This window comes from Lampetra fluviatilis, chromosome 47, assembly GCF_964198595.1.
Source record: "Lampetra fluviatilis chromosome 47, kcLamFluv1.1, whole genome shotgun sequence".
Classification (NCBI taxonomy): Eukaryota; Metazoa; Chordata; class Hyperoartia; order Petromyzontiformes; family Petromyzontidae; genus Lampetra; species Lampetra fluviatilis.
In genome coordinates, this window is record NC_136321.1 from 833,368 (window position 1) to 849,308 (window position 15,941).

Genomic DNA, 15,941 nt, shown 5'->3' on the forward strand with positions numbered 1-15,941 from the left:
GCTCATAGAGCGCTAACTGCTACTCTACCGCTCCCGCACGCACACATATACGCACACACGCACTCACGCACGCACGCACACATGCAGGCATTCATGCACGCACACACACTCACATGCAGACATGCACTCACACGCGCACAAACACACACGCACTCACACAGGTGCATTCACCCACACGCACGCACACACGTGCATTCATACACACGCACACACGCACTCACGCAAGGCACTCTCCCTATCTCGCGGACGGCGCAGTTGACCCCCCCCCCTTCCCGTCTCTCACCACGGTGACGGCGTCGTTGAGCAGCGACTCCCCGAACACGAGGATGTGGAGCTGCTCGTTGACGTGGATCTCCTCGAACACGGCCAGCACGGCCACCGGGTCGACGGCCGAGATGAGCGACGCGAACAGCAGCAGGTGCACCAGGCCCAGCGACGCGAGGCCCAGCGCGGGCACCAACGCGCACACCGCGTGCAGCGTCAGCCCCACGCCGAACACATTCCACAGCGTGCCCAGCACTGCGTACCACAGGATCGTACCCAGGTTGTCCAGGAAGGGACGCACCGGCATGAAGTAGCCGGCGTCCAGCACGATGGGTGGCAGCAGGTACAGGAAGAACACCTGGGCGGGGGGTACAGACAGTGCGCACGAGGGTTAGGTAGGGTGGCACCCAGTGGCATTCTGAGGTTCTGGGAGATTCGGCCAGCCTCTGCGGGGTTGCAGCGATGCGTGAAAAGCATCGTTATTGATGAGACACTGCATGTTGAAACCGGTCCTGAGTTTTGCTCGTTTTGAAACGACGCTGCTCAAATTGTGCACTCCCAGAAGGCTGTGCAGCCGATGAGTTGCATATGAAACAGTTGAATATGTTATGTGGAGACCAAGGAACGTGGAGACAGTTTATCTGATTATTAAATTAGTTGATATTATTGCGCTTGCTTGCTCATGAAAGCCTCACCGAGCCTCAAGACTAATTTTGTGTGCATTTGGGGGCGATGCTGCTGCTGTGTGCGATCCCAATTAAGTAATGGGGTGGCGCGCGATGTTGAACTCGTGGCCTCACAGCCTTGGGGCCAGACAACGTCGGGGAGGAGCACGTAAACTCGCTGCCGCTTATGGCGCGAATCCACACGAAAACCGGAGTGTCGCATCGCGAAAACTATAAACAAAATCGCGTCCCTTGGCAACGGTGCGGGAGAGGGGGGGGGACGCAGGAAATACTGTTCGCAGGAGGGGAGACCTCCGGCCTCCGCAAAGGTTCCAAGTTGAAAAAGCAGAACTCGAACGAAATTTCTGCTGCAGCGACAACCTGGGCAAGGGTCTCCTCTCACCACGACGTCCACCCCTTCCCCCCACCCCGCAAGACAAACACGCGGCTTCCGTGAGACAACAAACAAACCCCAACGCTGGGACACCTGCCAAGGTCGAGTGAGTCACCCACGCGTTGGGTGCTTCTTAATTACATTTGGGTCACGAGCAGAGCGCCTGCGTGCGCTTAATTTAGCCGCGCGTGCCTACAGACGTGTTTTTATGACCCTAAAGTAGTGAAGAACATCGTTCGGGTCTTCTCTCTTCTTTCTCGTGGCATCCGAACAAGCAACCGAGAAAGCAGTGGGAGCGCGTGTCAGGTTTGGGGATTCTATTAGCCGGCACCAGGAGCTGCTCGGTGCGCAGCGGTCCGCGAGCGAACGCCGCGAGCCACGCACGGTTACGCGACGAGCAGATGGCACCTCGCAGCGGCACGAGCGCAGCGGGCAGGGCGACGCATTTCATTCTCCACGTGCGCAAAGTTTGGCAGCGCGTCACCACCCCGTTACAGCTCAGCACCGTCGCCTCCCACGCCAGCCGCAGACCGGTGATAAGTCCCTGGCGTGTTCGATATTATTTTACCACGCAAGGCCCACTGAGCCACTATTCAGCTCTTTTTTTCCTCAAGCGACCTGGCCACAAATGATAGCTCAACGAAGTGGCTTGTCATCACGTGGACATTCATAGCAGCCAAATACTCTAAACGCGTGTTGATACTAAAATGGAGGGAAAAACCAGAGGACCCTGAGAAGAATTCACATGACCACGGGGAGAGACATGCAAACTCCAAATATACAGCAGGCGTGAGGGTTGGTATCGAACCCATGACCGTCTCCTGCATACCAGGTGAAGTAGTTAACATCTCGCCACCGAGGCGCCCAGGTCGACATATCGGGAGGTCGCTGCCGTTCAACTGTCATGCCACTCATCTGGGACTTCCTTATTTTGGCCACGGGTAGCATCGGAATCTGAATATTGAGCTATACTGGAGGAATCCGATGAGCTATACAACTCTTTTTCACAGATGCCCAGTAGTTTTCACTGACGTCCAGCATCTCCGCTCAACCCCAGAGGTGTGCGCCACACGTTTTGAGTGACTCGTCCCGTTAGTGCCTTCGTGATAGTGCATTGGCGATAGCGATAGTGTGCGAGTGATAGCGATGGTGCGTTGGCGATCGTGCGTTGGCGATAGTGCGTTAGCGATAGCGATAGTGCGTTAACGATAGCAAGAGTGCGTTGGCGATGGGCGTTGGCAATGGGCGTTGGCAATAGTGCATTGGCGATGGTGCCTTAGCGATAGTGCTTTGGTGATAGTGCGTTAGCGATAGCGAGAGTGCGTTGGCGATGGTGCGTTGGCGATGGTGCATTAGCGATAGTGCGACAGAGAGGCCCAGTCGTAGGTTCATGGTTCGAGTCCATTGGCCGCTCTGGCTAACACTGCGGTGCGAACTGACCGCGAAAAGACCATGCACCGTCTGCTTCACAGTGGATGTTACAGACCCCGCGACGCCATTCCAAACGAGGTTCAAATTGATGAATTAAAAAAAGTACACCGCAAATTACTCAAAATGGCTATCACCCAGAACTCTGCATCGCAACATCGCACACATACTGGCAGACTCATGCCGCATGAAACACAGCAGTTCCTTCCTCCGTCATCGGCTCTGCACTACAAGAATGGCGCAAATACCAAATGTGCTCAATTATAATCGTAATTATTATTCTTGCTTGTCCCGCGTGCCCGTTCTGGTGGGCCGACACAGCCCGAAAGGCTTTCCCACCTTGAGCGCACAGATGGGTCACCGGTTATGAAACCGGTGGTTCATTCCAATGCCTCATAGCATAGCCACCAGGTAGACTCGGCTCTGTGTGCCGTCATAGCTAATACCTCGTTCGTTCCCAGGAAGGTTTCACCGAGTTTCAGGGCTCTTTCTTTTCAGGAGGGTCCTGTCGGACGTATGAGAGTGGACGGTAGGCCTACTGCAACAACTCACTCATTGGCTGTTCAAACCCCTCCTCCCTGTCCTCGCGCATGTGGCGTTGCTAGATGCCGAGAGTTTGCCGGCCCTTTGTTTGGGCTGCCCCTGGTTCTCCACCGGCAGGCTCGCTCGCTGGCTTTGTGACCCCGTTATTTAGACGATGATCCGGGCCCTCCCGTCATTGATTTGCGCCTCGCTCGTTTGCCACGAAGGCTCATTAGCTAAATGGACAAGCGGCCCGTGAGCAATTGACCGCTCCCGCCCCGCCAGCTCTGCGGCTGCTCGCCCCCGCGTCATTCATTCCACAAAAAACAGGGTGAGAATGTGCGCCACGATGCAGAGACGCCAGCCGTACTTCTAAAAATACCGCGGCAACATTCACTTACCTTCCCTAATTAATAACAACAAGGTCACGGAGGCATTCTGCGCCCTGTGCACAGCGTACGCGCACACACACGGCCGTGCATGGTAGCGGGACGAGAGGGGTGGGTGTGTGGGCACAGGGGCTCATCCTCGTACTGCTCTCGGTCCCCACATTTGGGTGCAACATCCTCGCTCGTCACACCCACAGCCGTGTGAGGACGACGCGGGTTCGAGCACGAATGTGACCGACAGGACTGTGGCAGCCGCTGTGGACGTGGAGCCGCAGTGGCGAGGTGCGCCCAGGAGATGGCAGTGGTGATCATGCTCCTCCCGATCCTCCTCCATAATGCTGTGCGTTCCTCCAGGTATCTCCGATTTTCCACCTCATACGAAACCAAGCACTCGATCGTGGATATTCCTGGCTAAATAATTGGCATTATCTTTATTATTATGCTGGCGACTCAACCTTGCATCCGTCGGACCATGTACGGGGGGGGGGGGGGGGGGGGTTCCCTGCCGCAGCAGCTCCCAACGGATCGATCACCGCTCGGTTACACTACACCCCGCTCGGCCGACGACATCACAGTTTACACTTCTAATCAAAATATACCCAAAATGGAAAACTCCATCAACTCCTATCTAAAACGGCTCAGCACTTTCCGAGCCAATAGATCGCTTCAACTCTCAACATCCAAATCAACAGTCACCCTTTTCACACCTGACCCTTATCAAGCAAACTTACATCCCAACGTCTTCATAAACAATCAACGCCTCCCAATAGCAAAAACCCCAAAAATTCTAGGTGTAACCTTTGACACCATGTTCAGCTTCGCTCAACACGGCAGAAACGTCTATGAAAAAGTTAACAAACGAAATAACATCTTACGAGCTTTAGCCGGCACATCTTGGGGTCAACAAATAGAGACTTTACTCCTAACCGACAAAGCCATTGGACGTCCCATCATCAATTATGCCAGTGCCATTTGGTGCCCAAACCTCTCCTCTACAGGTTACCAAAAGCTCCAAACTGCCCAAAACCAAGCACTTCGCCTCGCCACAGGATGCCACCTCAAGGCGGCCATTGACCATCTCCACCAAGAAACCAAAGTTCTTCCGATTCAAGAACACTGCAAGCTTCTTACCGATAAATATCTGGCTTCATGCCACTCGACAATGCATCCTTGCACAATGCTACTCAAAGCCTCTGCACCTGCTAGGAAAATTAAATCCACCTTTCTCTCCTTCAGCTCTGCCAATGTGCAATCTACTTTAAACGCTCTTCCACCAAACAGCACCACCAAATCAATTTGAACCACTTGCACACCGGTGCCACCATGCACTGCCTGAACGCCTACAAGCCAAATGTCGTGCTAGGGGGTTGGCCCCCACCCATAGCAGACGATGAAAAACCCTGACCCGGCAATTCGCACCAAACTGGCTCAACTCCGTTCAGGTTACTGCTCCATGCTAGCCGATTACCAAAATCGGAACGACCCAAACGCCTCAAACTGCTGCCCTTCGTGCGAAGCAACGCGAGAAGACGTCTCTCCCATTTTCTCAGTTGCCCAAAATCCGGAACAAAATTAAATCGATTGATCTCTGGCTAAACCCTTCCAAATTGGTGACACAACGCCACCTATAATCAGACAGTGCGAGAAAAACAACAACACCCCGCTCGGTTACACTACACACCCACTCACACTACACACCCCACTCAGTCTCAATGCACACCCCGCTCGGTTACACCCTGCTCAGTTAGAGACGCAGTGTTTGTGTTTTGACAGCGGTCGTCAAACTCTGTGACGCCGCAGCCCCGGGAATGAGCCGAGCGCACGCTGCGCGTCCCATCATTAACGTCAACGAGTGGCGGGGATTGTTTGTTCGAAGCCGTCTCTCCCGTTTAATAGCCGGGCGCGTCACGGCGGGGAAGAGGAGACACGCGCCTAATGAGACCTTCGCTGCCGGTGGGGCGATTGCGACACGGCACGCGACGGACGGGCTCCATGACACGCTGCTTCATCTGCAGAGGCCTCCACGCAGCCCAGCCTCCTGCTGCTACTGCTGCTGCAGCTGCTGCTGCTGCAGCTGCGTGAGAGAGGGAGAGAGAGAGGGAGAGGATGCGTGCGGCGCTCGTACCTCGGAGGACATGGAGGAGCCCTGGTGCTCGTTGCTCGAGGTGGCGCCCGTCAGCGTGAGGATGCCCCCGGCCAGAAGCCCCACCACGATCAGCAGGCAGCTCTCGGGCACCAGCGAGGAGAGGCGTGATGACAGGTGGAAGCCTGCAACGCCGGCGCCACGTCGGGGGGTTAGCGCCGGCCATGGGACGGCGAGCCGGCCGAGTGATCGTCAAGTCGCGCGCCCGCGCCGAGGGGGGACCGGGACGCGTTTGTTTGCTGGCACCGGCGGTGCCTCGCTCAAGGGCCCGAGAACTTTGTGTCAACGCTGCGGTGGATCGTGATGCCTAGCGGTGCCCGCAATCCTCGTATGCATCTCCTTGAGTAATCGTATTAGACGTGGAACGGTCTCACTGGCATGCATTTATTGATAAGCACATAAGTACATTCATACTACAAGTAACAATACTGTAATAAGAGTCAATATACAGCCCATGTCAATTCACTGCAGGAAAAAGGCTTAACCATATTGAGTTCGTCATGGGAGTTGTCTGGTCAGCGCAGATTGGTAAAGGGGCAGAGACCCAGGACCGTGGCTGGGAATGGAACTGGGAACACCAATTTAAACACCAATTTCAAATGGCGAATCACAATCCACCGCTGCCTCCATGACCATACTCTATCACACCGGACTACTGTAAGATCCATATTTGTTCCTGGGTTCAGCCACTTGGTGGTAGTTTCACACACAATCTCTCGTAATTAGAACTCTCCACCACCCGGCCAGATTGTCATGTCGACACAGACATTATTGACACACAGCTGCCAATGCAACTATCAGACTTAGACTGAAAACGCCCCCCCCCTCGCCCTCCTCGCCCTCCTCGCGGGACGCTCGAGACGTCTCATGACGGACTTCAGCATCGGCGTTGCGATCAAACCGTGGTGCGTGTGCGCCGATACTTATACAGCACGGTGCGGTCACCCGCAGCGCCTTCAGAGGGGTGCCCACATGCCAGCTGCACCGCTGCCCATCGCGCTCGCTCTCCGTCACTCTCCGCTCGCTAAAACATCTCTCGCAATGGTTATTAGTGCTACTTGCCGCGTAAGGAGTAAAATGACAAATTGATCTTTAAATCACGCAGAACGTTTCCCCATGCAATGGGAATGCTAATTCGTAGCTGGGGTCAACCCCGCACGGGCAAGGTGATAACAGTGGCGGCTATAAGTCATCAGCTGTCCGGGCTCCCCCCGCAATAGCGCGCAGCACGCGCCACCCTCGCCGGCGATCCCAGCCCAATCCTAAACCGAAGGACAGTACGGTGAAATCAACGGCAACTTGAGGGAAGCCCACCTCTCGTCTGTTGCCCTATTATCCGGAACTTCTACAATCCACGTTTTTTTTTTAAATCGTTGTCACGCGATGAACCACGCTCAACGCCGGGGATGAGTGGCGCCCGAAACGTCACCCCCTGCCCCGCGGGCGCCACTTTCTTACAAATTGCATTTGAACTCCATGGGAGCCACCGCCGTCGCTGCCTCTGCCCGTCAAGTTGTCCCGCGGGAGCCTGGCGGAGCTCCCACGTGGAGTAGCCTTGTCCCCTCACGAGTTTCCCGTGAACCGGCGCTTCACCCGGCCGCCTCAACTCTGCCCCCCTCAATCGACAGCGCAACGAGACCAACGGCGTAGGCAGCCCCCCTCCGGGGGCGGTGACACAACCCAGCCCGTGGCGCGTTCGCCACTCGATGGGAGAGGATCGCGGCTCGAATGCGACAGGCCGCCCTGCAGGGCGTTACCACGGCGATGCGGATTAACCGTAAAGATCCCCGTGACGCGATTGGTAATCAGGAGGCCATCGTGTGCTGTAGGTGTCACAGTTTAAAATTCGCTCAAAATTCGAAAAGAAATAAACCTCTCAGCTGCCATGACACAGGAGCAACATCGCCCCCCTAGCGCGGAACTACCGCAGCCTGCATCTGTGAATCACGGCGGCGCCTTCCTTCACGACGATCGCCTTTGCGCCGTGAGGATGAAAGCGCCAAAACCAAATCTACTCAACGATGAGTAATTAATCGAGAGGGGAGGACGTTCCTTGCGATGCGTCGCTCTGGCTGCGCACACGATGATGGCACTTGTACTTTATGTTACAGTGGCCATGGTTGGATGCGAGGGGGCACTGGCGATATCAAGAGCAGCGGCAGCCGCCTCATTCTGCTGATTTATTCAGTCCGATTAAGGAGACCTTGAATTCTCTACCAGATAACGGTCCGCGCACCCCATTAACCTCGATACGCAGCTATCTATTAAATGCAACATCGCACGGCACACTGCACACATTCTAAGGGATATATTAAAATGTCAACCCGACGTGCGTGTGGGATAGCCAGCCTCGAACCCGCGCGCAAATCTCCGCGCGTCTCCCCCCACCGCGCCGCCCACCGCACCGGTTGGCCCCACAGCCACGGCGCTAATGGAGGCTTTTAATTGACGGACGGCACAGGAGCAGAGGAGGACGGAGAAAGAGTTCATAAATAAAAAAGTGGACGAGAGGCTAAAATAAAGGATAGGATACAGGCTATCGATTGGCGATATTGTTTATAGCTGGACGCAAGCCCACAAAGACAAAGATCCCCCATGTAGCCTTAACGGATTGTTGGGGCAAGTGCTGCTAGCGAGCACCTATAAAGACCGGCACGGCACACGAGGCTGTGGGTGGCCAACACCACGCCCGGCCGCCTTTGTCTCCCCAGTGGCGATGTTTACACACCGCACCGGGTACTGATTTCAGGCCAAGTCGACCTAGAGGAGGCCCATGACCGGTTCAGATAATGTCACTGGCGTTGGCCGTGAGCAGGAATTTAACTCTGATCGCCAGGTTCTTAGCGCAGCGCGCTAACCGCTACACTACTGCTGCCTAGACTGCACACGCACACGCATCTACGGGTCACACACCATGTGACCCCTACACCTGCCTCCCGTTACTCACGGAGAGTCGGGGATTCCAGGATGAATCAGCACTCAACTCCTCTCACTACGATGAACTACAGCCCCTGGGTGAATCCATTGGTTGATGAAACTACCCCTCTCCCCGCCCCCCCCCCACTGCTGCATTAGAGTTATGGGGGGTGGATTGGCCATTAATCACCAATGCGAGTCGTGAAGGGGTAGGTGCAGGACCATTTCGCAGCTCACTCACCATTCATGTCAGCCATGGCCTAGGAATCGAACCCAGGCTGGCGGGTTCACAGTGCGTGCAGCACACTAACAACTCGTTTTACTGATTGAGCAACTAAACTCTTTACCGTTTGAATACCGGCTGGGGCCTTCAGCACCACAGCGGTCTCCAGAGCCCACGCCAGCACAGCCCCGTCACTGCGAGGTGGCAAACCCCCTGTGCCGTCACCAACACACGGGCGGGCTGAGCACGCACAGGTGACACTCCAGCCTCCCCCTCGTGGCCTGCGTGGTGAAGACCTGACCCTTGCAGAGGTCAGGTCAGGGTTGCGCCGCCCTTGGGGGGTGCTGGACCGCGCAGTGGATTTACGCTTTGCCGACATCGTAAATCTCTCGTTCGGCTCAACGAGTAACAACCGATAAACATGCGGCGCGCGTCCGCGGGCTCAACGCGACCCACGCTCGCTACGGCTTCACAAAAGCTTAGCTTAAAACAAAAAATACGACGATGGTAAAATCAAAGGTATAAAATCCCAAAACGACTGTAATCGCAAAACAGCTGAAAAATCGCAAAACGCAGCCAGCCGACAAGGTCACGAGGCCCGGAACTTCAGACCTCGAAAGGCGCAACAGAAAGGGAGCGATCTTCAACCACAGAGTTGGTGATGCAGATATGCAGACGGGCAACACCTCGGGCCTGCCGAGTCATCCAGCAGAGCAGGACGATCCCGGCTTTGCTCGCACTTGCGTGGTGGGCTACTCTCAACGCGGCCGCTAATGCTCCCAGAATAATCGCCTGTGTGCACGTTCTCCAGCGGAGCCCTTTCACGTTGCTCCGTTAGCCTGGTCGGACTCTGCCTTCAGAGCACTGCACACGGTGGCCCGCGGCGTGCCTAGCTTTCTTTGTTCTGAACGTGGGCACGCGGGCACGCGGGCTTGTGACGATGCCAGCATGTGGGGCCAGGGATTGGAGGTGGTGGCTTCGATGATCTCTGGCGGTCAAGTCCGGTGTGCGACCAGCGTCGCCCACGAGGTGAACGTCTGGTACCACACTTACTGGCAACTCCGGGCAGGGCTATCGCATTCACCAGATTGCGCCTCGCGGAGTAAAACGGACAACGGAGACCCCATGACGTTGAATCTCGATTCACAACCTGGATTCTTTAGAACAGTTTCTTGTATTTAGTATGTTATACTTCCCCCACACTTCCGATTATATAATTATCACGGTTTTACTATTTACAATGCGAAAGAAATTTCGATTTAAAGCTTTCGTGACTGCAGGGATTCATCTTCTTGGTTCTTTCGGTAAAGTCACGTAGAAGGGAAGTAATAAAATAATAAAAATAAAACATAATAAAACAATTCTCACGACGTTTCGGCCACAACGCAAGCAGCCATCCTCAGGCGAAGAATGAAACACCCCAAGCTTGGAGCGTATATTTAAGCTGGGTTAGAGGGGGGGGAGGTGGGAAGAAGAGCGCCTAAACAAAATAATTTGCATATCAAGAGGAATTCAGCATATGGAAAATGCGTAGGAGGTGGGCGGGGGGGGTTCCAAATCAATACTATGCCCGTGCATTATGCAGGATTAGCAGCATCAAAGGGGGGGGGGGAAGGGGGGGAGCATTAACAAAGGAAAGGAATGTTAATAGTATGTAGCTGTAGTTACTAAACAACCACGTAAAAAACTACAGTATAAACTGCATGACAAACTAAAGTATAAACTACATAGCATCATCAGTAAACTTACTATACTCTACAATAAGCTGAGTTACTAACAGTAAGTAATACATGAAAAATTCTACGTTGTAAAAAATTATATAATATGCTTCCATCTAAACTTTATTCTCTTACATCACACGCGTCTATACCGTACTATATACTTCCATAGGCAAAACCAACATTAAATTACATACTGTATTGCTATAAACCACCCTATACCTTATACATTTTTAATATAACACTATGTATTATTCTACCCACCCTAATGTGTATCAAAATGGTTTATTACGTCCTTCCAGTGATTGCTAAGCCAGAATCCATCTTCTCGGTTAAAATTGTCTCTGTGTTTGTAAATGTGGATCGCCTCATGTACGAATCTCTCATGATAGCCAGATGGCTTGCAGAGAACCTCTGTCTTGGAGAAGTCAATGTCATGTGAGCCCACTGAGTTGTAACAGTGATCTGCCACGGCTGAGGTGTTTGTCCTACAGTGTTTCAGGTCAGCTTTATGTTCACGGATGCGGTCCGAGACATGTCGTTTGGTTTCCCCAATGTAACTGCTACCACAGAGGCAACTTAGTTTGTAGACACCAGGGTACTGTATGTCTGGAACCACATCTTTTACAGACGGTACCAGATCACGGATTTTATGTACTGTGTTGAATCGGACCTGGACCTGAAAGGACTAAACTTTGCAGTCACACCTAGACACATACCAGTTAATGATATAATTGCTCGAGTAGATGTAGCTCTCAAGGGCTTGAGTCAAATCGCTGCAGACGTAGCAAGATCGGAAATCTCTGTAACCCTCAAAAACGCTAAGATGCCAGCTAGCAACATCAGCAAAGATGAGCGTTTTGAATTAGCTCAATTAAAAAAGAGGGATGACATTGTCATCCTCTCAGCCGACAAAGGCAATGCCACTGTCATCATGGACAAAATAGAATACAACAACAAAATTCAAAAACTACTCACCGATGGCAGCTATACAAAAATAAAAAGAGACCCCACCAACAGCCTCGTCTCCAAAACCAACAACATCATTTCTGCTTCAACCGCATTAATTGATCAGACCAAACAGTTCTCGTTGAAACCTTCTGCAGCCAGGCCACCAAGATTGTACGGCTTGCCAAAGATACATAAAGAAGATACACCTCTTCGTCCCATTGTCTCTACTATCAACTCCCCGACTTACAAACTGGCTCGTTTTTTGTCCGAAATCCTACGGCCTTTCACTGGAAAAACCACCTCTGCAGTACTAAACTCTACTGACCTGGTATCAACAATCAAGGGGATTGCCCTGTCCCCAGACGACCTGCTTGTCAGTTTTGATGTGGTTTCCTTGTTCACCAAGGTGCCTGTGCCTGACACCATCGCAATCATTGAAGACTTGGTTCATCAAGGACTGAATGCTGGGGTACCCCCCCTGGTGAGACACTGCTTAACCAATACATACTTCACCTGGAATGGAACCTTCTACAAGCAAATTGAGGGCACCCCAATGGGCTCCCCCTTATCTCCGGTTGTAGCCAACATCTTCATGGAGAAATTTGAGACGGACGCCATCCAGACTGCGACTCTACGCCCGACCTTATGGAAGAGGTACGTAGACGACACTTTTGTCATCTGGCCACATGGCCGGCCTGCTCTAGACCAATTTCTCGACCATATCAATTCCATACACCCAGCCATCAGATTCACCATGGAAGTGGAAAATGATGGCAAGCTACCCTTTTTGGATGTCCTAATCAAAAGGAGACCTGATGGTTCAATGAGCCACTCTGTCTACAGGAAAGCCACCCACACGGATGCTTATCTAAAACCGGATTCCCACCACCATCCATCCCAGAAGAATTCTCTCATCAAGACTCTATATCATAGAGCCCAATGCATCTCCGACCATGAACACATTTCCAGTGAACTCAAACACGTACGCCAAGCTCTTAAGGCTAATGGTTACTCCGACTACACAATCCGCAAAGCCATCACTCCAACCACCAAGAAAGATCCTGTTGAGGAGCCTTTCAAGACCATCACCTTACCCTACATTGCTGGGGTCACAAAAAAGATCTCCAAAATCCTGATTAAACACAAGATCCAGGTCCGATTCAACACAGTACATAAAATCCGTGATCTGGTACCGTCTGTAAAAGATGTGGTTCCAGACATACAGTACCCTGGTGTCTACAAACTAAGTTGCCTCTGTGGTAGCAGTTACATTGGGGAAACCAAACGACATGTCTCGGACCGCATCCGTGAACATAAAGCTGACCTGAAACACTGTAGGACAAACACCTCAGCCGTGGCAGATCACTGTTACAACTCAGTGGGCTCACATGACATTGACTTCTCCAAGACAGAGGTTCTCTGCAAGCCATCTGGCTATCATGAGAGATTCGTACATGAGGCGATCCACATTTACAAACACAGAGACAATTTTAACCGAGAAGATGGATTCTGGCTTAGCAATCACTGGAAGGACGTAATAAACCATTTTGATACACATTAGGGTGGGTAGAATAATACATAGTGTTATATTAAAAATGTATAAGGTATAGGGTGGTTTATAGCAATACAGTATGTAATTTAATGTTGGTTTTGCCTATGGAAGTATATAGTACGGTATAGACGCGTGTGATGTAAGAGAATAAAGTTTAGATGGAAGCATATTATATAATTTTTTACAACGTAGAATTTTTCATGTATTACTTACTGTTAGTAACTCAGCTTATTGTAGAGTATAGTAAGTTTACTGATGATGCTATGTAGTTTATACTTTAGTTTGTCATGCAGTTTATACTGTAGTTTTTTACGTGGTTGTTTAGTAACTACAGCTACATACTATTAACATTCCTTTCCTTTGTTAATGCTCCCCCCCTTCCCCCCCCCCCCTTTGATGCTGCTAATCCTGCATAATGCACGGGCATAGTATTGATTTGGAACCCCCCCCGCCCACCTCCTACGCATTTTCCATATGCTGAATTCCTCTTGATATGCAAATTATTTTGTTTAGGCGCTCTTCTTCCCACCTCCCCCCCCTCTAACCCAGCTTAAATATACGCTCCAAGCTTGGGGTGTTTCATTCTTCGCCTGAGGATGGCTGCTTGCGTTGTGGCCGAAACGTCGTGAGAATTGTTTTATTATGTTTTATTTTTATTATTTTATTACTTCCCTTCTACGTGACTTTACCGAAAGAACCAAGAAAATGCGAAAGAAGTAAAAAAAAAACATACAAAACGGGCATTTGTTGACTTTATAGACTTGGGAATATTCCCGTCTGAATCCTTGTCTGTTTACAAACCGCAACAACGACCACCCTGAATCCAGTTTGATCTTACGCAAAATGTATTTCTTACGAACGGTTGTTAAAAGTATTTTGTCCAAGAAAACATTTGCCACTGGGCATTTGTTAAATTCAAATGCTTTCTATATTCCTGCACTTGTTTTCAACGTCTTTTGCCATGCAATTGATTTTGCTCCGATTTAATATTTTACTGAAATTGCCGTACTTAGTGTTCATGTCTTTGCTTTTGTTATTCTGGTGACCCAGAGAGACTCCATCCTGGTCTCGAGTTCTCACGCGGTCAAACTAAATCTATTTTAAACAGCTTAACTTTAAATAATACCGACACTTGTAAGTATCACAGGCGTAGTCCTAAAATGTTAACTCCACGCTGTGGGTGTAGCTGCACAAATGTAGCAGCCAATTCCGCGACCAGATGAGCACGCTGCCAGCCAGCAGCACCTGACATGGACTCTTCCTCCAAGCTTCGATAATAACCTCGCTCGACTCAACAAACGCGTTAATCCTCGTCCGTTGCCATTCTGACGGTGCTGTGTGTGGCCGACTGCTCTTGGCGTCTTTGGGCCTTTGGGGTCTGTGCTCAGCAGCTTGTGTTTATACTCCCAAAATAAATCACGCAGCCATACATGGCCACCACTCATTGCAGTCCATGTTTGTTTTAGTGGCCGTTCGTTTTTGTTCCATTGGTCTCGTTGTTGTTGTTGCTGTTGTTGTTTGTCTTGTGTTGCGAGTGCGGTGCCATGAGATGCAATCGGAGGCACCTTGAACAAAGACCGGACGCGACTCCTACGGCCCGGCCACACTACAACGTGTGGCAAGGTCGCAGCGAGTAACACGCGGCCTCCACTGGGACGCTCGGCCACCATGGTCATGAATAATCCTTCACACGCCCAGACACCATCAGCCTTGCGGGGGGACAGGGTGTGACTGTGCCAGAGCGATAGTGTGCTCTTAACCAGGAAAACGCCGGGGTACATGGGCGGTTCGAGTACTCAACTGCGACGTTCACTTACTCGGAAAAGGGCCCACGGAGCTTCAAGGGGAGAGCCCAGCTATTGTTACGCTTGGCCAATTCCCGTTGGAGTCGTTCACCGTGCAATAGGATTATCCGAGTGGTCAGAGCAGCGGTCGCTAAGCCATCGATGAGGTCACCGTTTTCGAACCCTCCCCCCAGGTAATCTGCTCGCGGTCCATCGCGATGATGGTCAGCGCCGGGTAGAGAACGGGCGTCAACATGGGGCGACGGAGCCCAGGCTCGCTTGGGGGCTCGTTCCCTGGTCCGTCATTGACGCTTGGCCACAGGGCGAGGCAACCCGGAGCGTCCGGGAAAAGTTGAGCTTGGCGGACGAATACGCCCAGATGGCGGCGGATATATCCGAGTGCCCGGAGAGAAAACAAGGGCAGAGCGTGGCGCTCTTGCAGGGAACCCGAGAGAAAACCCCTCCGTAACCGAGTCGGCCGATGTAGAACGCTGCCGCAGCGACCGCGGTAGTTGGTGGCGGCGCGCCATCAAAACCAAATCGCTCCATTGGGAAAAGACGGGGACGGACGCTGCTGATGAAACCTGGGGGAAGGTCACGAATGACCGCTGGTAGTTCAATCTCATTGGCCAGAAGCTTTTATGAGTAGCTGCTGCGATCCTCAGCAGCTACTGAGACATGGCCAGCCTGCCGCATGCTTTATCTGCATCATCCTGTTCTTGAGAAAACCCCACTGTCCCCCCCTGGTATTCTGGGGAACCTTAATTTGGGAGCTTTCGTGACTGCAGGAATTATTCTTTGGTTCTTTTCGGTTAAGTCACGTCTAAAAATAAAATAATAAATCAAAATAAGACAACACATTACGACGTTTCGATTGCAACACAAGCAATCATCATCAGGCATAAAGGAAATAGCAACAAAAATCTAACTAGAAAACTATAGACCGACATACACGCAGACAGACATCACAACGGCACACATAGAGAGGAGTA

The 15,941-nt window shown here is 51.8% G+C and overlaps 1 protein-coding gene across 3 annotated transcripts in view; it reads right to left on the reverse strand.

Moving 5' to 3' along the window:
- LOC144947852 (sodium/hydrogen exchanger 2-like) overlaps positions 1 to 15,941 on the reverse strand; it is a 71,539-nt gene that overhangs the window by 27,310 nt on the left and 28,288 nt on the right. For all 3 annotated transcript variants that reach the window (XM_078877207.1, XM_078877206.1, XM_078877205.1), the window contains exons 3-4: positions 5,788 to 5,930; positions 284 to 622 (exon numbers count right to left, since the gene is read on the reverse strand). In XM_078877207.1, coding sequence (XP_078733333.1) covers positions 284 to 622; positions 5,788 to 5,930 — 482 coding nt within the window. The remainder of the gene's footprint in view (positions 1 to 283; positions 623 to 5,787; positions 5,931 to 15,941) is intronic.